The sequence below is a fragment of the Dendropsophus ebraccatus genome, chromosome 11, assembly GCF_027789765.1.
Source record: "Dendropsophus ebraccatus isolate aDenEbr1 chromosome 11, aDenEbr1.pat, whole genome shotgun sequence".
Classification (NCBI taxonomy): Eukaryota; Metazoa; Chordata; class Amphibia; order Anura; family Hylidae; genus Dendropsophus; species Dendropsophus ebraccatus.
This window is the reverse complement of record NC_091464.1, coordinates 26,905,578-26,928,531: the sequence shown is the minus strand read 5'-3', so window position 1 is coordinate 26,928,531 and position 22,954 is coordinate 26,905,578. Positions and strand designations below refer to the sequence as shown.

The 22,954-nt window shown below is 42.5% G+C and overlaps 2 protein-coding genes across 2 annotated transcripts in view; both read left to right on the top strand.

The window, feature by feature from the left end:
* LOC138768153 (X-linked retinitis pigmentosa GTPase regulator-like) overlaps positions 1-22,281 on the top strand; it is a 67,341-nt gene extending 45,060 nt beyond the window's left edge. Inside the window, exons 13-17 of the mRNA XM_069946262.1 lie at positions 835-894; positions 10,512-10,703; positions 11,638-11,689; positions 12,057-12,139; positions 21,679-22,281. Coding sequence (XP_069802363.1) covers positions 835-894; positions 10,512-10,703; positions 11,638-11,689; positions 12,057-12,139; positions 21,679-21,915 — 624 coding nt within the window. The 3' untranslated portion in view covers positions 21,916-22,281. The remainder of the gene's footprint in view (positions 1-834; positions 895-10,511; positions 10,704-11,637; positions 11,690-12,056; positions 12,140-21,678) is intronic.
* LOC138768154 (high mobility group nucleosome-binding domain-containing protein 5-like) lies at positions 2,222-5,391 on the top strand. The gene has a single exon (XM_069946264.1). It carries the CDS (start codon positions 3,132-3,134, stop codon positions 5,232-5,234), a length of 2,103 nt encoding a protein of 700 aa, XP_069802365.1. The 5' UTR covers positions 2,222-3,131; the 3' UTR covers positions 5,235-5,391.
* Positions 22,282-22,954: the final 673 nt, after the last annotated feature.

Below are 22,954 nucleotides of genomic sequence, written 5' to 3'. Positions count from 1 at the left end.
CTCTCTTCATTGTCAGGTTATTTTAGTTTTATTTGAAATATTATGTTTAATAGTATAAAGGGACAGTTTAAAGTCCTGTGTAATTTGAACTTCTGCTGATCGATACATTGCCCTCCGTCTCTACCCTCCAGATTCCTAGTCTACCAATGTAAAATGTAGGGGAGCGCATTAAGAGTGACAGCCTGAAACAAAAAGATTTTATTTATTTATTATATAAGGCATAGTTTGATCGTTTTATCTTAGATGCATCAAACAGACAAAAAAAAAAAAAACTTTTTTCATGTGCTTTTGCACAACTCTTTTTATTCTGTTATAGTCTTGAAGTTAATTGTAAAAATGCCAAAGAACCTCCTCTTTCAAGATATTCTGTATTTTTGTAGTGTTACAAGATATATGTTAGCACTATGTCATTTAAAGGGGTTTTTCAAGCTAATAAAAATACAGAAAAACCAGGCAATGCCATTATAGACTAAAGTGGCTGTTACCAAACACAGTATGCTGTTCAATTGCTCACTAGGACTGCTGCCCAGCATGAGTAACACAATCCCTCCCGAGATAGCAAGGGAGGTGGAAGAGCCAAGGAGCAGCGGAGATGAGGCATGTGGTATGGGATGTCTGGTATGTCAGGGCAGGGGGAAAGGGCAGATAGACCAGGAGCATGGTCCTGTGACCGCATGTGACTTATTTTACAGCAGTTAATAATATACATAAAGCTTTTTTTTTTTAATTATATGCAGACAACTTGTAAGAGTTGGCAAACCCCTTTTAAGCATTATGAATTGTTCACTAGAAAACATTATAATAATAATAATTACAATATGTTTTGTATTTTAGACACACGCAGTAAGCATGAACCAAGGTAACAACACTTTCTCACCTGTTCACAAAAGAAAGGTATGTAGGATTCTTCTCTAGTGGATGTCAAAATGTTTTAATCATGTGTGAGTTCTACAGATTTTTTTCTTAAACAATAAACAAATAAAAAAACAATTACACCCCCCCCTCCTTCCCTGGGAGACCAGAGACCATACAATACACAGGAGGAACGGAATCCTGCTGTGTATGGCACTGTAACGCATTGGCCGCTCCTGCAGCAGCAGCTTTATATGGGAGAAAATTAAGTTTTAATCCCTCTGCGCGCGGCAGGCAGAAGCAGGCAGGTAGTCATCTGGGCGGCTCCCCGCCCGTGTCTAGTCAGTGTGTTTGGCGTGGATGATTGACAGGCAGAGAGGCCCGTTACTGGCCTCTCTGTCTGTCAATCATCCCCACTAAGCGCAGACGGAGAGCCGCCCAGATGACTACCTGTCCTCCTCTGCCTGCACCGCATCCCGTATAAAGCTGCGGCAGCCACGGCTAGTATGTGCAGCTCTATACAGTCATGCAAGGAACCTAATCAGCCCTATTGGGCTGATTGTTTCCCTTTTAATGGCTTATATACACTCACCGGCCACTTTATTAGGTACACCATGCTAGTAACGGGTTGGACCCCCTTTTGCCTTCAGAACTGCCTCAATTCTTCATGGCATAGATTCAACAAGGTGCTGGAAGCATTCCTCAGAGATTTTGGTCCATATTGACATGATGGCATCACACAGTTGCCGCAGATTTGTCGGCTGCACATCCATGATGCGAATCTCCCGTTCCACCACATCCCAAAGATGCTCTATTGGATTGAGATATGGTGACTGTGGAGGCCATTGGAGTACAGTGAACTCATTGTCATGTTCAAGCAGAAATCGAGACTCATCAGACCAGGCAACATTTTTCCAATCTTCTACTGTCCAATTTCGATGAGCTTGTGCAAATTGTAGCCTCAGTTTCCTGTTCTTAGCTGAAAGAACACCCGGCACCCGGTGTGGTCTTCTGCTGCTGTAGCCCATCTGCCTCAAAGTTCGACGTACTGTGCGTTCAGAGATGCTCTTCTGCCTACCTTGGTTGTAACAGGTGGCTGTTTGAGTCACTATTGCCTTTCTATCAGCTCGAACCAGTTTACCCATTCTCCTCTGACCTCTGGCATCAACAAGGCATTTCCGCCCACAGAACTGCCGCTCACTGGATGTTTTTTTCTTTTTCGGATCATTTTCTGTAAACCCTAGAGATGGTTGTGCGTGAAAATCCCAGTAGATCAGCAGTTTCTGAAATACTCAGACCAGCCTTTCTGGCACCAACAACCATGCCACGTTCAAAGGCACTCAAATCACCTTTCTTCCCCATACTGATGCTCGGTTTGAACTGCAGGAGATTGTCTTGACCATGTCTACATGCCTAAATGCACTGAGTTGCCGCTATGTGATTGGCTGATTAGAAATTAAGTGGCAACGTGCAGTTGGACAGGTGTACCTAATAAAGTGGCCGGTGAGTGTATACTCACATCATTCTTGGGGGAGACAATAAGATGCATATGCAATCACTCACCAGTATAATAAATGAAAGCTATTGAAACAACTGAGTAAAATCTCCCAGGTTTGATGGGGGTGTCCTCACCAATCACTATACATTAAATATGTTCTCTAGATATCAGTCTTGCCCCGTTGGATGACTACTTGACAGGTACAAGATCATTCTAATTTTTGAGTACTTAACAGTAAAGGCAGGTCAGCTGTTCTTTTAATATTTATTGAGACATTACATGTACAAAATAATTTATCATCTACTGTTGCTGCTTCATTGTTGAAGAAATCATTTTTTAATTTCATGTATAAAGCTTTATTAGGTTTTTGTACAGCTCATGGAACTTATTTTGTTGCTCTCGATTCTTGGACCACTATTAGGGTATGGCGAAAACTCGGTTTGCTCTCTGGCTTTTAAGCTAAAATATATGTCTTTCCATTTCTCATCTCTCTGTCTTCTTTCAATCTGTTTTAGTTTCATATCGGTCCTATACACTAATGAAATGGTGCCCCAGGTACTAGAAACCGGAAAGGCTGTGTACATATGAACTGTGCTCTTTCCCAATTTCAGCCTGCAGGGCAGCATTTTGTTATAGTATAGTACTCTGTTGACGTTCCTGTTATCTTTTTATGCATTTCATCTGTTCTCATTCTTTCCATTTTTCTTCTTCATTGTGTTGCTTCTCGGTGGAATAGAAGAACATTAAAAATGTGGAACTGAAAGGTGATGGTAAGGTTGAGATGAAGCAAATGAAGGAAAGGAGCAGATCTCGGCTTTCATCAACGTCCTTAAAAAATAATTCGTTCAGCTCTAATAGTGATGAGTCTAGAACGTCTAGTGTAGATGCCCATGCTGAGGTAGTTAAAAAATACATGCAGGCCAAATTTCGAAAAGCATCTGAAGCTGGAAAATCCAGATTTGTTTTAAATCAAAAAGAATTGAATATTGCTGAAGATGCTGAGCCAAATCGAGTAATTTCTAAGGCCAATAGCAGAAGACAAGTAAAGCAAATATCAAAAGTTAACCAAACAAATGTAGTCCAAGTTAAATCTGGTGTCACCTATGTAGGAGCTAGTGAGTCTGACAGCACTTCAGGGATTAATAAACCACAATGCATTCCCCCTCAGATTTTGCGCGTCAAGAGCAATGAGGCTATTAAAGTGTTAAAGAGAGGGAGCAGTAGAGATGGTCATATGTCGTACTCCTCCTCATCCAGTTCAGGTAATTTAGCAGAAGACAAATTCAGAAAAGGTGTTAGTTTAGTAAAAGATGCCGCTAGTTTAAACCGCATGCTAGAAGGCAGCAGTAGTATAGACGAAGCATTGAAATGTAATGATGAAAATAGGGTTCTGCGTTTTAAGGATGAATATAGTTCTGGTAGTACTGAGTGTTCCGAAAAACGAGCAACACCTAAGTATTTTAAGAAAAAGAAAGAAAGTACAATACTTGTTGTTAAGCAAAAAGAAAGTGTGGAGGCGTTAGTTTTACAAGAAAATAAAACAGGAAAAATAGATGGAGATAGTTATATAACAAGTAGTAATGGGGAGGAAGAGGAGGAATTCAAAGAGGATGTTATAAAGCGAGGGAAAGGAAGTGACGAAGAGGAGGTGGATGAGGAAGAAGAAAAGGAAGGTTATAAAGAAAAAAGGGTGAAAAAGTCAAAAATGCAACAGCATGAAGTGGAAAAGACTTTTGATGAATCAGAAGAATCTGAAAAGGAGGAAGTTGAAAGAGAAACAGAAGACAGTGAGGGACAAGGAGAGGATGAGAGTGAGGGCAATGAGGAGGGAGAGGATGATGTCGAAGAAAGCTGTAAGGATGATGAGGATAGTGAAGAAGTAGAGGAGGAAGAAGAGTCTGAAGAAGAAGAAAGTAAAAATAAAGAAAGCAAGGAGGAGGAAGATCAAGAAGGAAAGGCGGATGAAGGGAATGAAGAAGGGGAGGAGGAAGGAGAGGAAGATGATGAGAAAGAAGAAGACAGGGATGAAGAAGAGGGTGAGAAAGAGGATGAAGAAGAAGAGGGAGAGGAGGAGGATGAAGAAGAGGGTGAGGAGGAGGAGGATGAAAAAGATAGGGAGGAGGACAACGAAGAAGGGGGAGAGGAAAATGAAGAAGAGGGGGAAGCGGAGAACAAAGAGGGAGAGGAGGAGGAAGAAGAAGAGGCAGAGGAGCAGAATGCAGATGAGGGGGAGGAGAATGAAGAAGAGGGAGAGGAGGAGAATGAAGAAGAGGGAGTGGAGGAGAATGAAGAAGAGGGAGAGGAGGAGGATGAAGAAGAGGGAGAGGAGGAGGATGAAGAAGAGGGAGAGGAGGAGGATGAAGAAGAGGGAGAGGAGGAGGATGAAGAAGAGGGAGAGGAGGAGGATGAAGAAGAGGGAGAGGAGGAGGATGAAGAAGAGGGAGAGGAGGAGGATGAAGAAGAGGGAGAGGAGGAGGATGAAGAAGAGGGAGAGGAGGAGGATGAAGAAGAGGGAGAGGAGGAAGATGAAGATGAGGGAGAGGAGGAGGATGGTGAAGAAGAAGAGGACGAGGATGAAGAAGAGGGAGAGGATGATGAGGATAAAGAAGAAGAGGGAGAGGAGGAGGAGGAAGAAAAAGAAGCAAAAGGGAAAAAAAGGAAGAATTATAAAAAAGGGGAAGAGAAAACTGCTGTAAATAAGTTTATATCAAAGAAAAGTAGCAAAGATATTGAAAAGCAGAAAAAGGATGTTAAAAACATTAAAAAAAGGGAACTTAAAGAATCAGAATGCACAAAATCTGAAAACTTAGCAAAATTAAAATCTCTGGACCAATCTGTTCAGTTCTGGGATAATATTTTACCGCAGTACCTAACTCTTAAGTAATATGTGGATAAATTCTCCCCCAGCAAGACCGGCTATGGTTAACGGTTTCCAGAACAAGACTCTGGGCCGTTAGCTGGGTCAGTTTCTATAATAAAGTCTGTAATAGGACAACCCCTTTAATGTTATCAGATTGTCTTGTATCATCATATCGAATTCTTCTGCCTTATCTTTTTTTTCTATTATTATTTTTTATTATTATTATTATTAGTTTTTTATTTTTTTTTTATACAGCTAACTATAGAGTAGTCTTCTTCACCATTTTTTTTTTAACTAAACTAAATATAAATTGTGCATTTTGTGTATGTTAGTGTGCAAGTGAACATCTTGTTGGTGCTATGTATGTGTCAGTGTTGACTGTCTTTATTTCTTATTTGTTCTTCACACTTCCTTTATGTTTTTGCCTTGCTGACTCTTCTTGTTTCTGTGTTTGTTTTTTTTTAATTCCTTTTTCCTGTGAATTATAATTTCCAAGTAAAGAATCAGTAACTAATACTACAGAGTTGTAATCTGTTTTTTCACTGGACTTAAAAAAAATAATAACTTTGAAAAATAACCAGTGTATGTATACACTTATAGGCCAAAACTATGCAGACTGTCATGTAAGTGCTGTGAACCTTTTAGCACTCCATCTGTTGTCAATTGCAACCCTGACTTTTCAGTTTCAAGCTGCTTCTGGGACCAATAACAGCACAATATCTGCATGTCTAGGACTTCATGGACTTTGCTCCCATAACCAAGCAACCACCAGCAAACTTGACATTGCCATGTTCTGTACATTAGCCGGCATTATTAGCATTCATAGTAAGTTTAAAAAGCCACTCTGATAGTTGTTTATTGCATTTGAAGTCATCAGACCCTTTTATTTATTCTACATTATGTTATGTTTGCGGCCTTGTGCTAAAATAAAAAGAAGAAATAAAAGTAAAATTAGAATATTTCATTTATTGAAAAGGAAAAAACTAAATATTGAATTGACTTAGGTATTCAGAGCTTTCATTTAGCACTTAGTTGAAGCACCCTTGGCAGAGATTACAGTTTCCAGCCTACTTATAGTGGGTATGTTTACACTGAGTAAAATCGGCGGAATTGACATGTCAATTCTTTGAGTGGAACAGAGGCGAGCGAGCCCCTACCGATCCCCCCCCCCCCCCCCCCCCCGATACATTATGGGACTCTGAGGCAGGCGGGATTTCGCAACAGAGAGGTCTGCCACAGAATTCTGCTGCCCTCATTCCACAAGGTTTACACACCTAGGTTTAGGGATTTTCTGCCGTTCCTCTCTGCGATCCTTTCAGGCTCTGTCAGGTTGGATGGCACCATCAGTCATTTTTAGGTCTTCAGAGATTGTTGATTGGGTTCATATCAGGGATTTGGCTGGGCCACTCAAGGAGATTCACATAGTTATCCATAAGTTGCTCTTTTGCTGTCTTGGCTTTGTGCTAAGAATCATTATCTTGTTGGAAGGAGAACCTTTGGCCCATTCTAGAGCACTCTGGATCAGGTTTTCTACAGAGGTTCATAGAGAAAGCAAAGACCTGGCACTCACCGCTTGAAGTTTTCTCTGTTTCTTTATTTAGTGTATACAAACAGGTGTACAGACAGGTAAACGAGAGGACACCATCTGCATTACAGCTTGATCAGGTTTTCATTTAGAATATCATTTCAATTTAGTACTTCATTTAGTACTTTTCACTATTCAGCATACCCCCAACCCTGACCAATCTCCAATGTCCCAGCCACTGTAAAACAGCTGCCACCACCATGCTTAACTTTAGGGATGATTTTGGGCAGGTGATGAGCAGTACCTGTTTTTTTTCAGTCATGACGTGTAGAATTTCTCACAGTCCTTTTAGGTTTTTTTTTTTGTAAAGGTCTTTTACTGAAGAGAGGCTTCTTTCTGGCCTCTTTGCTATAAAGCACCAAATTTACTATACTAAAGTGTCCATTGGGTTATTGGTTACCTCTTACCAAGGCTCTTCTCTACCAATTCCCAAGTGTGGTGGGGCGTCACTTCAGTCAGATGTAGAAAAATCTCAAAAATGATCAAGAGAAATGGGAGGATCTCAAAGTGTTCAAGCGTCATAGCAAAGAATCTGAATACCTATTGGCCATGAAACATTTTAGTTTTTCCTTTACTACAAATTTGTCAATTATTTTAACATTCTGTTTTCACTATACCCTGAAAATAAAGTACCCATAATATTCTAGTAATATTATAATGCCTCAAAAAATCATAGCAAAATATTCCCTTATATTTTCCTGTGTTAGGCCATGTTCACACAGCGTAAGTTAAGTTTTAATCACGAGCGTTGTTGCCGATTTGCAACACGGCCGTGATTACACATAGTATACACTCCAACCGGGATCGCTATTTGCCATGCAAAAAATTGACGTGTCAGTTTTCTGCGGCCACTATTCATTGAATTCATTTTGAGTTCACACAATGGCTCCGGCCGCATGCTTAGTTGTGTGCAACAGTGAATTCAGCTGTGAATTCAGCAGAAGCAAAGATCATCCGGCCAGTACTACAGTATCGGGCAGGATGATCTTCAAAAACACCGGCCGTTCTGTGATCCGGCCAGGTCATAGAACGGCCGCTGTTACGCGTGGTGTGAGCATGGCCATATAGTGGAAGCACAGAAGCTGTATGGAAATGCCAAATGTAGGACTCCAAAGGCCCTTCTAGATGGATTTACTCATGGCTATAAGCAAGCACCCATCTAGCATGATGACACTTGTATAGGAAACCTCTACTTAATCATTGTATTGGTAGAGCCACCCGAACAATTGTTGGACCATCCATGCTTGCATCATTGTCCTCTGTATGTCCACTATTACATGGGCCAACAAAACACAGTTATCACTGAACTCAAGGAGAACAGTGAAAAAAATTCCAATGAAGTACTCAATCAAGAGTCTCCACTGATGCCCCCCAAAATTTAAATATGCAAAACAAGAGTCCGTGGAGCCTCGGTTGCGAGTCTCAAAACACGGGATAGCCAGATATCTCTAGCCTGTTGCCACGGGGTGCCTCCATGATAGGGAGAGCACCACACCATCCTGATAAATAGCCCCTTAAGTCCCACTCGGTTGCGAGTATTGGAACATAAATAGGGAAACACCAGGGTGGGCCCTTTTTGTCAATGTCTAACTCAAGATGCGAGTATTGCGAACATGACAAGGGCTCCCATCAGCCAGTGGCAACAGGCTAGAGATATCTGGCTATCCCGTGTTTTGAGACTCGCAACCGAGGCTCCATTCGATTGCTCATCAGCTCACATAATAGGACTCTTAATGTGATACAGACAAACTCTTTGGCTTTGTACAGTGGTTTTCATATACATTTTGTTGGACTTGGGGTTTCGAGATTGAATCTGACAAAAGCAACATGTGAATGGAGTTTTTGTGTTCCATCTTTATTCTCATCAGTTTGGTAAAGGTTCCCAAGTCCCTGGCCATATTGCTTCTTGCAAGGTTTGGCACTACCTTGTAATTGTATATGTCCTTGCATGTATGTATGTACCCATATGAGTATAAGGGCTCGTACTCACAGCATAACAATAAGTCTGCGTCTCCATACTACAGCACTCTAGGCACCCTGGGTGCACAGTGTGATTTCTCCATACAGTATTATAATCCCCCTTCAGAAATGTGGCATCTGATGGAACATATGGTATATGTTTTATGTGCCGTTTTCCATATTAACTTCTGTATGCCTCTTTATAAAATGGGAGGTATAGAGAACTATGGTATGGTCCCATACACTGCTTTGAGTGTGATATTGCAGCTAAATACAATTTGTAGCCTGCATGGAACTGAATACCTTCCGAAACCTTTGAAAATGATCCAGGCAGCAGAAGGATGACTACAGCCGCACTGTGTGTATCCTAGGAGTCCTTCTGTCTTGTGCTTTATACTTCCACCTCTGGTAAGAAAATAATTATGTAGGTGTGTGTCTGAAATAGACATTTGCTTACAGTCACAGTCAGTAGTATTATGTATATTTGAGTCTATAGGAATGCGTCTTTGATGTAAGTGTAAAGAAAACTTTGTTTAAGTAGAAATTTAGAGATTCAATGCATTCTTCTTGGAAAAAAAAAAAGATCCTAATTAATTTATTTGTTGGGAAGGGTTGGTTTCAAGTTAACCATGCAATGGCATGGGAGCATTGAACAGCTGCTGCATGGCCTGGGGATGCAGGCCTTGGTAAATTACCCCCAAAGGGTAGTTTCACACCTACCGGATCCGCAGCGGATCTCACGCTGCGGATTGGCAGCAAGAACCGCTGTGGATCCAGTCCCATTCATTCCTATAGAGCACATACTCGCAGCAGGATTGACATCCTGTTGTGAGAATGTGCTTTAACCCCCTGCCGCCCACAACGCAGACCCGCTGCCCGTATCCCCGCCCCCATCAGCCCCGGCGCCCACAGCCCCGCCCCCCGCATCCCCGTCCCCATCAGCCTACAGCCCCACCGCCCACATCCCCGCTCCCATCAGCCTGAATCCCCGCCGCCCGCATCAGCACCGGCGCCCGCAGCCCCATCAGCCCCGCCGCCCGAATCCTGCAGCCGTCCGCTGATCGGCTGAGTGGGACCGGAGTCGGGAGCCTCACTGCAGCCGCGCTGCTGAGCAGGTATTGTATGCTCTCGGCGGTGGGCTGCAGGATGCGGGTGGCGGGGCTGATGGCGGCGGGCGGTGGGGCTACATTGTGGGTGGCAGGGGGTTAGAGCACATACAGCGGGATGTCAATCCCGCTGCAAGTATGTGCTATCATAGAAGTGAATGGTACTGAATCCGCAGCTGATTTAGCTGCGAATCCGCAGCGTGAGATCTTCTGCGGATCCGGTAGGTGTGAAACTACCCTTAATGTCTAAACTGTGAACTTAAGCTATGGGTGTGACAATTAGAATTGTGTGTTTGTACATACATGACCTTTACCAATATACCCCTCCTTCCTTATGGACATCCAGCCCCTTATAAATAGTTCTAAGTCCACCATGTATAAGGTCCTTGGCTGTTTAAAACCAGATTTTTAGTGGTAATTTCTACGACATAAGCCTGATGCCATAACTGTGCCTGTTCAAGGTAGGCCTTTGCCTAGAATTGTAGTTATTTGTTACCCTCCATTGTCCATTTGTTTGTCTCGTATTGTAGCAGTATTAATAAGATTTCTTACTGTTTATTATTTACAGTGTATAGTGCAGACAAAGTGGCAATAGCGCTACAAGCCAGGAAGACAGTTCTAAAAAGTTGTGTTCTTTTATTTGTAATATAGCAGGGAACAGATAAAGCAGAAGAGTCTGAAGAGGAGGAGGATGAAGAAGAAGAAGATGAGGAGGAAGTTGAGGATGAGGAGGAAGATGATGATGACAGTAATGAAGAAGAAAATGCAGATGTAGTGACAGAAAAGAATGAACCTAAAGTGCTTGAACGCAAATCTGAGGAACATGTGATCCCAGCGCCAGAGGTGAGATTGCAGGTGTACTGATACTATTGTGTGCCCATCCAGAAGCAGTAAATATAATCGGTTTATCTACCGGTCTCCTTTACACAGGCTTAAGGCTCTATTACACGGAATGATTATCGGCCGTAATTGTCCCGTGTAATAGAACACAATGATCACCCAACATGAACAATGTTGGCTGATCATTGTAGTCGTTTGTCTTTCAACAAGTTGAAAGACAAACGACTCATATAGCTGAGATCTGGCGTCGCTTGGTGGAACAGAAGTGGCAGCGGCAGACCACTGCTATCTGCTATGGGCTGCCCACACAATCTAGCGATCACCTGGGCAGAGCCCCCGCCCCCCACCCCCCGGCAACTCCCCGCGGCCCGCCCGACTCTTACCAGCTCGCTGCTGCCGCGTGTAGTAGCAGCAGCAACGAGGAGCAAACGAGCGTTGACAGCTCCTCAGTCACCCTGTGTAATAGGGGCTTTACACACCGATGCTTTGTTCTCCTCCCTTCCCACCAAATTAGGCTGGGTTCACACTGAGTTTTTGCTGTGCATTAACGGATCTGTACTTAAATGGTTACTTTTAATGTACACAAACACATGGTCAACCACTTTTTTTGTACATTTTTATAATGGAAGTCAATGGAAACCGTATCCAAACGAATGCACACAAATACATCTGTTTAATGTATCCGTTTAATGGAAAAAATGGATGAAATAAACTGACTGCATAAAACACTGTGTGAACTCAGCCTTAACCTGATCAGGTTGTTCTGACCTGCTGAAAAATCATCAACTGCTGGCCGCACATCTCCCTGTGTAATATAGGATGTGTGGCCAATGGCTGCTTGCAGGAAAGGGCTGCACAGCTGATCAATCTGTAACTGATCACTAATCCTAAAAATATATTTATATGTGCAATCATGTATTTTTTTTTTCCTTATTAGGCCAAAAAAATAAATAAAGTGGAGAATACAGCTATCAGGAACGTGGAACAAGGTGTGTAATTTTTACTATATAACTCGGCTCAGTAACTACCATTACATCATAATGACATAATAAGTTACAGGCTGGCGTATTAAAGAATTGTTCCTAGCAGCCATGATCACGTTTTTTGGGAATGTCTCGGGAAAGATAGTCCCTGCAAGGCATATCATAAGTTGTTGTATGTTCTGATATGAAACGCAAGCAGATACTGCTAGAAGCTGAACATTGCATGAAGTATATAGTCCTACTTACATGGTCATGTGGACAACTTGTTGTTCTAAACGTTGGATGATAATAGGTGTCAGGAAGTCTCCCATATGTAGTAAAAAAAAAAAAAGTTTGAAATACATTCATTTTATTTTTGTTCATTTATTTGCAGAGCTTGAACCTAAAACTGTAAACGGTGTCAATGCTTCTGAAACCAATCCAGGCAAAACAACATTCCTCGAGAAAACAAGAAGGGTGAGTGTGTATTTTAGATGGAGAAGAGTACCAGTAAAAATGGGCGTCACAGCCACTGGTCAGGATAGTCCATCGTTACCAGAGAAATGGGATATTGACACCTGGCACCCATGTCGAGCTACAGCTCTGGAGATGAACAGAATTAAATGCAGATGGTTCCATTCTCTGTGTCGTGGTTGTGCTGGGTTACTGCAGTTCCTGTTTATGTCAATGGAAGCTGAACTGCAGTAACTTGGCATAGCCACTACACAGTGAATGAAGCATTGTGCTTTTAACTTTATATATCTGTATATTTCAGAGCCATTGCTTGGGCAAACAGCTGATCACCGGGGGTGCTGAGTGTTGACACCCCACCCCTCTGATATTAAAGTCCCATACTGGGAATAGCCCATTGGGTTCTTTTACAGGTCCTCATGTGCTGCTGCAGTCTTGCTGATTGTCGCTCAGTTGCATTGTCTCTACAAGGCACAATTAATGGTACAGCCTGTCGCCTGAACAATCGCTGTATGGTTCATTTGCCATTTAAATGCACATCCCCTGTTTAGACTGAGATATGTATACAGTGAATAGGCCTGTTATTGGGTAAATGAGCTCATTAACAATAATCAGGCTGTGTAATAGGGCCTGTAAGAGTATTGTGGCCAGAAACATAGCTCACTACCCCAACATAAAAGCGGCTGGTGGGGGTATGGCATCGAAACATCCTAGAACATTATGCATCTGTATACTACTATTCAGACTCATAACATTTAAAGTATAACATTCTGCTGGTTTACTAGCTCATGCTCCTTTGCCCAGTCAGGAGAAAAGTAGGTCATTAACTAGCACTGTAGTCCTGACTTTTTCTAACACCGTAAGGGCCCTATTCCACAGTAACGATAATCGGCCGGATCGGCCCCATTCGGCCCGATTCGGCCGATTATCGTTTGGTGAAATAGAGAGAACGATCAGCCGATGATCGTTCATTTAGGGCCAGACCTAAAATCATTGTTCCCCCACCGCGCATCGCTACGGTTGAATAGCGGTGTGCGGCGGGCGACCAACGATTTGACAGGCTGCAGCATCATACATTACCTGTCAGGTCTTCTCTGCGCTGTCTTCCCCCCTGGGTCCCGCGCGCTCTATCTTTAGAATGGCCAGTTAGTTGACGGAGCGCTCGGCCAATCACAAGATGGTTATAGTTTTTGATGGTTATAGTGCAATTCTCAGAGCTAGTTTTGCTGTTGGAAAAAAAAAACCTTGACAGACCCTATTAAAGTTCACAGGGGTTCGTCTGTGGTCTTTGGACAGATCTGTTACAGCCTCCAGTCTTTCATTATGCCCCTATTCCACGAGTCGTTTGGAGGAGCAAACGAGCGCTATTAGCGCTCGTTTGCTCCTCGTTCCCCGCTCGCTGCCGCCGCTATTCAACGCGGCGTCAGCGAGCGGGAGGGGCGGCGGGGAGCTGCGGGGGGGCTGCCCGGGGGATCGCTGGTCGTTCGGGCAGCCCATAGGATATAGCAGCGCCTGCTGCCGATGCTCCTATTCAACGGAGCGACGGCAGCAGATCGCTGCTATATCAGTCGCTTGTTTTTCAACATGTTGAAAAACAAGCGACTGCAACGATCAGCCGACATGAACGATTTCGTCTGATCATTGCACTCTATTCCACGGGACGAATATCGTTCGTAGCGGCCGATATCGACCGAATACGAACGATATTGCTCCTCTAAACGACCCGTGGAATAGGGGCTTTATACACGTCAGTGTGATCAGAGCCGTACTGCTAATATATATGTAACTCATTCATATGGGCTTTACTCACTGTGCTTGCTCACTGTGCTTGCTGACAAGTGGTTGAAAATAAGTGGAGTTTAAAAAAGGAGTTGTTGGTGATTCTGTGGGTTTGGAGTGACTGATATATTGTTGTTTTTGTGCAATTGTGTGGTGTGCATTGCTGCAGTGCATAGATAGCTAGTGCCATAGTTGCTTAGTTAAACAGGTCCAAACAGTTTTTTTTTTCTCTGGTCTGCTCTGCACCTGGGGGTGGGGTTAATTGATCTCAGGTGCTTAAATCAAGGCTCAGCACTCACTGTGTGTGCTTGCTGACAAGTGGTTGAAAATAAGTGGAGTTTAAAAAAGGAGTTGAAAGAAGGAGTTACAAGTTCTGGTAAGTGCTAATCTCTTTCTTTTTCACTGTTTTTGTTGCACTGAGGATGATGGCTAGCAGGATGGAAGGATTCATTCAGTGCGCAGTCTGCTGCATGTACGCACAACTGGAGCAGGTGTTCCAGGGTGAGTACCGCTGTGACAGATGTGAGCATGTTGCCCATCTAGAAGCTCGAGTTAGAGATCTGGAGAAGCATATTGCAACACTGAGGGAACTTGGCCACCTTGAGAGGGAACTTCGGCTCACTGAGCAGGAAGTTAGTGGGTTAGAGATGGAGGGTGGTGATATAGATCAGGAGGCCCAAGTAAGTAGCTGGGTTAATGTAGTTAGAGGGACCAGTAAGGGATCCAAGAAAAGGAAGGCCACTTCTCCTACTATATGCCCAAGCAAAATTGCCAAGTTAGGTGATGATGCAAGGGCATCCGTGTCAGAAATGGCAGCTCTAGTGGAACCTGTTCTCCCTAACAGCCGGGGGAACAGTCCAACTAGTAGTGGGCGGGATGGTATTGTAGGTAGGCCTAGACAGCTAGTGGTTGTAGGGGATTCTATAATCAGGAAGACGGATAGAATAATTTGTCGCCAAGACCGCCTCAACCGAATGGTTTGCTGTCTCCCTGGTGCCAGGGTTCGGCATGTGGTGGAAAGGGTGGATAAATTACTTGGGGGGGCTGGGGATGACCCAGCTGTCGTGGTCCATGTGGGAACCAATGACAGGATACAAGGTAGGTAGAGGTCTATTAAAAATAATTTTAGAGAACTAGGTGCTAAGTTGAAGGGAAGGACCTCCAAGGTGGTATTCTCTGGAATACTGCCTGTGCCATGCGCATCGCAGGAAAGACAGCGGGAGCTTAGGGAGTTAAATGCATGGCTCAAGTCATGGTGTAGAGGAGAAGGGTTTGGGTTTTTAGAGCACTGGGCTGACTTTTCATTGGGGTACAATCTGTTTTCCGCAGATAATTTGCACCTTAATGGAAGGGGGTCCGCTGTGCTGGGGGAGAGAATCCTAGAAGGGGTGGAGGGGTTTTTAAACTAGGGATGTGGAGGGAGGACAATGTAGTATGTAATGTAGTGGCAGATAGGTTAAAGAGGGGACAGAACAATGAGGAGGGAGGAGAAGGGTCCTGTGGGGGGAGGATAAGAGCAGTGGATAGGGAGATCCATATGTTGCGGATGAACAGTGAGGATGATTGTAGCCACAGCACAGTAATAAATCCCATTTCTTATAATGAAGCGGTTAAACTCGATGGTAATACAAAGTGTATGGTTACTAATGCCAGAAGTCTAGCCAGCAAGATGGGGGAGCTAGAGGCCTTGGTTCTGGAGGAGTCCATTGATGTGGTTGGTGTGACTGAGACATGGCTGGACTCCTCACATGACTGGGCTGTCAATATTCAGGGATTTACGTTGTTCAGAAGGGACCGGGTGGGCAGAAGGGGAGGAGGAGTATGTCTGTATGTCAGAAATGATATTAAAGTGAGTGTAATAGATGCAATAGTGGGAGATGACTGTGATGATGTGGAAGCATTGTGGGTAGAACTACAGAAGGAGGAAAAGAGGGAAAAAATTATTCTTGGTGTAATCTATAGACCCCCCAACATTACTGAGGAGGTAGATGGCCAGTTGAATAGACAAATAGAGCGGGCTGCCCGGGAGGGAACAGTAGTGATAATGGGGGACCTCAACTACCCAGATATAGATTGGGGTCACGGTTCAGCTAAAACCACAAAGGGGAGGGAATTTCTTAACCTCCTGCAGGATAATTTTCTGGGCCAGTTTGTGGAGGAGCCAACTAGAAGTGATGCCTTGTTGGATCTGGTTATTTCTAACAACGCTGAGCTGGTTGGGGATGTCACTGTCCATGAACACCTGGGTAATAGTGACCACAATATAGTGACTTTTAGCTTAAAGTGTAGAAAAGAAAAGCATGTTGGGAGGGCAAAAACTCTTAATTTTAAAAGGGCCAATTTTCCTGGGTTAAGGGCAGAACTTCAGGGCATAGACTGGGAGCGGCTGCTGTCACATACGGATACAGCTAATAAATGGGAAATCTTCAAATCCACATTAAATAACTGTACTGCCAAATATATTCCTATGGGTAACAAATATAAACGGTTAAAATCCAATCCCACATGGCTTACAACCGAGGTTAGAAGGGCTATAAATGAGAAAAAAGGGGCATTCAAAAAATATAAATCAGAGGGGTCAGCTGTAGCATTTAAACATTACAAAGAAGTCAACAAAACCTGTAAAAATGTAATAAAAGCAGCAAAAATTCACAATGAAAGGCAGGTAGCTATAGATAGCAAAAGAAACCCCAAAAAATTCTTCAAATATATTAATGCAAAAAAACCAAGGTCAGAGCATGTAGGACCCCTAAATAATGGCGACGGGGAATTAATAACTGGGGATCAGGAGAAAGCTGAGTTACTTAATGGGTTCTTCAGTTCTGTATATACAAAAGAGGATGGAGCTGTGGTGGGTGGGGCCAGTACTGAGGTGGGTGGGGCCAGTGCTGCTAACACATGTAATGTACTGAACTGGTTTACTATAGATATGGTCCAAGATAAATTAAACAAACTCAATGTAACCAAAGCTCCAGGGCCTGATGGATTGCACCCCAGAGTTCTTAGGGAACTCAGTTCTGTAATTTCACTTCCCTTGTATGAAATATTCCGTGATTCTTTGCTTACTGGTATTGTGCCGAGGGACTGGCGTAAGGCAAATGTAGTGCCGATCTTCAAAAAGGGCTCTCGAACTTCCCCAGGTAACTATAGACCCGTAAGCTTAACGTCCATTGTGGGGAAACTATTTGAGGGGCTTATAAGGGACTACATCCAGGAATATGTAGTGGCTAATAGTATTATAAGTGATAACCAGCATGGTTTTACTAAGGACAGAAGCTGTCAAACCAACCTAATATGTTTCTATGAAGAGGTAAGTAGAAGCCTGGATGGCGGCGCGGCTGTGGATATAGTGTACCTGGATTTTGCAAAAGCGTTTGACACAGTTCCTCATGGACGTCTGATGGGTAAGTTAAAGTCTATTGGTTTGGAAAATTTAATGTGTAACTGGATTGAAAACTGGCTTAATAATCGTACCCAGAGAGTGGTGGTCAATGATTCCTACTCCGAATGGTCCCCGGTAATAAGTGGTGTACCCCAAGGGTCAGTACTGGGCCCTCTTCTGTTTAACTTGTTTATTAATGATATTGAGAATGGAATTAACAGCAATGTTTCTATCTTTGCAGATGACACCAAGCTTTGTAGTACAGTACAGTCTATGGAGGATGTGCAGATGTTACAGGATGACTTAGACACACTGAGTGTTTGGGCGTCCACTTGGCAAATGAGGTTCAATGTGGATAAATGTAAAGTTATGCACCTGGGTACTAATAACCCACATGCATCATATGTCCTGGGGGGAGTTATTCTGGGAGAGTCACTGATGGAGAAGGATCTGGGTGTACTTGTAGATAATAGACTACAGAACAGCACACAATGTCAGTCAGCTGCTTCTAAGGCCAGCAGGATATTGTCATGCATTAAAACAGGCATGGACTCTCGGGACAGGGATATAATATTACCGCTTTATAAAGCTTTGGTGCGGCCTCATCTGGAGTATGCCGTCCAGTTTTGGAACCCGATTCATAAAAAGGATGTTCTAGAGCTGGAGAGGGTACAAAGACGGGCAACTAAACTAATAAGGGGAATGGAGCATCTTAGTTATGAGGAGAGATTAAAAGAATTACATTTGTTTAGTCTGGAGAAGAGACGTTTAAGGGGAGATATGATTAACTTATTTAAATATATAAATGGCCCCTACAAGAGATATGGGGAAAAGATGTTCCAGGTAAAACCCCCTCAAAGGACAAGAGGCCACTGCCTCCGCCTGGAGAAAAAAAGGTTCAATCTCCGGAGGCGACAAGCGTTCTTTACCATGAGAACTGTGAATCTGTGGAACAGTCTACCACAGGATCTGGTCACAGCAAAAACAGTAGAGGGCTTCAAAACCGGCCTAGACAAGTTCTTAGAGCAAAATAATATAAATGCATATGTATAGAACCTATCACCCCTCCCCCTTCCCTGTATCCATCCCCTCCTTGGTTGAACTTGATGGACATGTGTCTTTTTTCAACCGTATTAACTATGTAACTATGTAACTATTGACGTTGCATTTGATCTTTCCTTGTGAGTATACAGGATAATTTCCTGACTTATTCTATCAAGGTAACGTTCAGGTGTTTGGTAACGTACAGCGGGGAAAATTAGTATTTGATACATTGACGATTTTGCACGTTTTACCTACGAAGAATGGAAAGGTCTGTAATTTTTATTATAAAAAGTATTATAAGAAAATCCCATTGTATGATTGTAGAGGACAATAGGCAAGCAGCTTGGTGAGAATACAACGACTGGTGCAATTATTAGAAAATGAAAGGAACACAAGATGACATGGGGCTCCATGCAGGATCTCACCTTGTAGGGTAAGGATGATTCTAAAAAAGTCAGAAACCAGCCAGAACTACACCTGAATGACCTGAACACCTGGGACAACAGTCTTAACCATGAAGCATGAGGCATGGAAACCTCATACTTTATAGGTGCTTTTTTCTGCAAAGGAGAAAGGATAACTGCACCATATTGAAGGGAGGATGGATGTGGCCATGAATTGTGTGATTTTGGCCAACAACCTCCGTCCCTCAGTAAGAGCATTAAAGATGGGTCATGGCTGGGTGTTTTCTGCATGACAAAGATCTGAAACACACAGCCAGGGGGGCGACCAAGCAGTGTCTCCATAAGAAGTATTTCATGGTCCTGGAGTAGCCTAGCCTGTCTCCAGACCTGAACCCAATAGAAAATCTTTGGAGGAAGTTAAAACTGTCCAGCGACAGCTGCGAACCTGAACGATCTAGAGAAGATATGTATGGGGGAGTGGGAGAAGATCCCTGCTGCAGTGTCTGCAAACCTGGTCAAGAACTGCAGGAAACATCTGACCTCTGTAATTGGAGGAAGCATCTATCGCGAAACACGTGTTGGGGTACATGCCACACCGCAAGCATAGCATGGGTAAGATTTACACTTGCATATTACTGCATTCACACTTTTGGGAATGATTTAGGTGATCTAGGTTAGCAGGGCCGGTGGATATAAGGGCTCATGTCTGCAAGTTGATATACCTTTTTTGTGATGCCAGTTAAAGTTTACATAACTTAGAATGACTCTGTACCCACAGTCTGACCCTCCCAAACCGCTTGTACAGTACTTTCAGATAGCTGCATTTAATCCAAGATCTGTCCTGGGGCCCGTTAGGCAGGTGATGCAGTTATTGTAATAAAAAACAACTTTTAAACTTGCAGTCCTGTGTCAAATTGGCGTGACCTAGAGTGTCTGTGCCCTAGGCTTACACTGCCTCTCTGTCCTTCCTCCCCACCCTCTTCATTATGAGGAATTCCCCAAGAGCAATTTCTCCTATTCATCACCCGAGTCGCTTTAAAGGTCATTCCTTTACAATTCCCATGTGCCTTGTTGGTGTAGTGGTCTGTATGTAGAGTCATCTTTTTTGAGCACAGATATAACATCTGAATATCTGAATATTGTTACGATTTTTAATTGTATGGTAATAAAAGTTCATTTTAATATGGAGAGATATGCCCATGTGTTGTGGTTGTATAATTCGTAGTGGGTAGTGGGTTTCCAGGATAGTGATATTTTGTGGTGGAAATATATGATGCGCAGCTCACGTGAGTCTGATATAGAAACATATAAGATTGTCGTCAGAAGAAGACCACTGGGTCCATCTAGTCTGCCTTTTTAATATATCCTTTCTTATTATCTTAGGATAGATATATGTTTATTCCAGGCAGGTTTCAATTCTGTTATTATGCCTCACACCCTCCACCATTTTTGTAGCCCGTCTTTGGACCCGTTCTATTTTATCAATGTCCTTTTTTAGGTGAGGTCTCCAGAACTGGACACAGTATTCCAGGTGTGGTCTCACCAGAGCTCTATACAGCCGGATCAAATTCTTCCTCTTCCTACTGGTTATACCTCTAGCTATACACCCCAGCAAACGATTTGCTTTTCCCAATGCCTGGTTGCACTGGTGACTCATTTTAAGGCTGTCAGAAAATAACTACCCCTAAATCCTTCTCTTCTGAAGTCTTTTCCAACACAGTACTGCAGATGTGATACTCAGATACAGGATTCCTCCTCCCCAAGTGCATTATTTTACATTTGGAAATGTTGAACTTCAATTTCCAATGTTTGGACCACTTTTCTAGCAAAGCTAAATCATTTTACATATTACTGACACCTCCAGGAATATCAACCCTATTGCACACTTTTGTGTCGTCATCAGACAAACTTTACCTACCAAACCTTCTCCTATGTCACTTATGAACATATTAAAAAGAATAGGACCCAGAACAGACCCTTGTGGCACACCACTTGTAACCAGTCTCTGCTATAATATACACCATTAACAACAACCCTCTGATATCTATCCTTCAGCCAACCACAAATCCACTGAACTATCCAGGGATTAAGTCCAATTTTCTCCAACTTCTCTATCAGCTCTTTATGGGGAACTGTATCAAAAGCTTTGCTGAAGTCCAGATAGGCGATATCCACAGCACCACCTCCATCCAGCACTTTTGTGACATAATCAAAGAAATCAATAAGATTAGTCTGACATGATCGGCCCGCAGTAAAGCCATGCTGATTTCGATCCATCAAATTGTTGATTCTTAGGTGATCCGTTATCCTCTTTTTTTTAGAAGAGTTTCCATCATTTTTACCACTACACTGCGATGTGTCTGTCACACAGAATTTTGGTGTATAATTATATAATAAACTTTTATAAAGTCATAAAATGTAATAAAATGCGAAATAATTATTTTAAAATCAATGTAATTTTTTTTCGGAAATATATATATATTTTTTTATAGATCTTGTCTTCCACAGTTGAAGTGTACCTACGATAAAAATTACACACCTCTCCATTCTTTGTGGGTGACAAATTGTCAGCCTGTCAAACATATATGTTTCCCACTATATGGGGATAAGGTGGCATGTGTGACCTTTAGGATCCCATAAATGTGTTTTTGTTTGTGAGATGCCTCTTTATTAAAAAAAAGCGTAGTCCATTGCATGTTTCTATACAGTTAAAATAAATTGGGCCTATAAAGATGTTTGGCCAATATACATATGCATTGTAAAAAAAAAGCCTAAGAAACAAGTGTCTCATTGTCCTCTATGTAAATTCTATATAGAGGTATAAACACATTTAGTATTTTATAACCTTGTAGGTTCTTGCACCTAGAGCTTTAAGAAACTTAATGCTTAATGTGCCAAAAGAGATGTCACTTTCTTATAATTCTGTTCTTTTCTAGTTATCACTTTTTAAAAGAAGATCAACAACAAGTCAGAAGTCATTACAAGAAAATGGGAATGATGCTGCTGCTTCAAGTGGAAATGGTGATGAAAAGTCCAGAATTAAGGAAAGTAGAGATGAAAATGAGAATAACAAACCAGAAAATCCTAAAGTTACTGAGCCCCGAAATGAGGAAACCACAGACACTGGGCAAAATTCTCAAGATCGAAAATCCAAGTCATGTGTGTTGTTATAAGGGTGACCTGGAAAATAGGAGCAGAAGGCCTATTCCATTAGATAATCTGCTTGCCCTCTTGTCCTGCGGAACCAAAATAACTGAAGAGCCTGGAACCGTGTAATACGTACAATTCAGGGAAATTGCGAAAAGCAAATGACTTTACAACATTTCCAGCTTTTCCTTCCTTGCTAATTCACACCACATTATCGTGCATTTCCAAAAGCCTAGACCATTTCATACAACTGGTTGAAACATCTTTTGCCCAGGTCTGGCTGTATAAACTTTACATGTGGTTATGTTTGAAGTGGAATTGATTGAAAAAGAAGAGTAGTATTAAATTAGACAATACACATTGATACGATTAAAAAGTATAATCCAGTTTAATGAGACTTAAACATATCTCATATGGAGTAGATATGATCCTGAGTCTCATGGTGATACATTTCTATAGAATCATGCATTCTTTTTTATTTTTGTATAGTGTTATACAGTGTTTTCATGTCGTCTACCTAAAAACAATGGGGGCAGGGTTACTTAAATTCTCAGACAGGAAAAACTTGATCTATAGGTTGCCATACACTTTAAAAGTGATGAGTTGATCATTGGTTTGGCCAATAGCTGTTTCTCCCAATCTTCCTACGCAGATGAACATTTGGCACAAACGAATGTTCACATGTTCCCTGCAAAAAGAAGAGCCAAGACAGCTATGCTGGGCACTCATCTTTCCAAAAACCAAAGGGTTGGGCAGTTCAGATCCAGCTTGTCTGGTCCTTCTCCCCTGACATCTTCTATTGAAGGAGAGTCAGAGGCTGCCATACAGCTTAAACAGTTGGATCTTCCCACTGAAGGTGGCAGGTTCGGCTGACATTTGACTAAAGTGTATGAGGACCTTTAGAATGCGCTGTATTTATTACAGTGGCTCACACTGTTGATGTGCATCTTGGTTTAACTATACTTCACCTATTGGCTTGATTTGTGAAAGAATGTTCCACCATAATTTTGGTGCATGTTGGGCATTAACACCCTTTCTAGCATAGTCACGCTCCCTTGTTGGAAA

Excerpts from the sequence above, each read along its gene's own strand:
- LOC138768154 (XM_069946264.1), top strand. The coding sequence starts at position 3,132 with ATGAAGCAAATGAAGGAAAGGAGCAGATCTCGGCTTTCATCAACGTCC.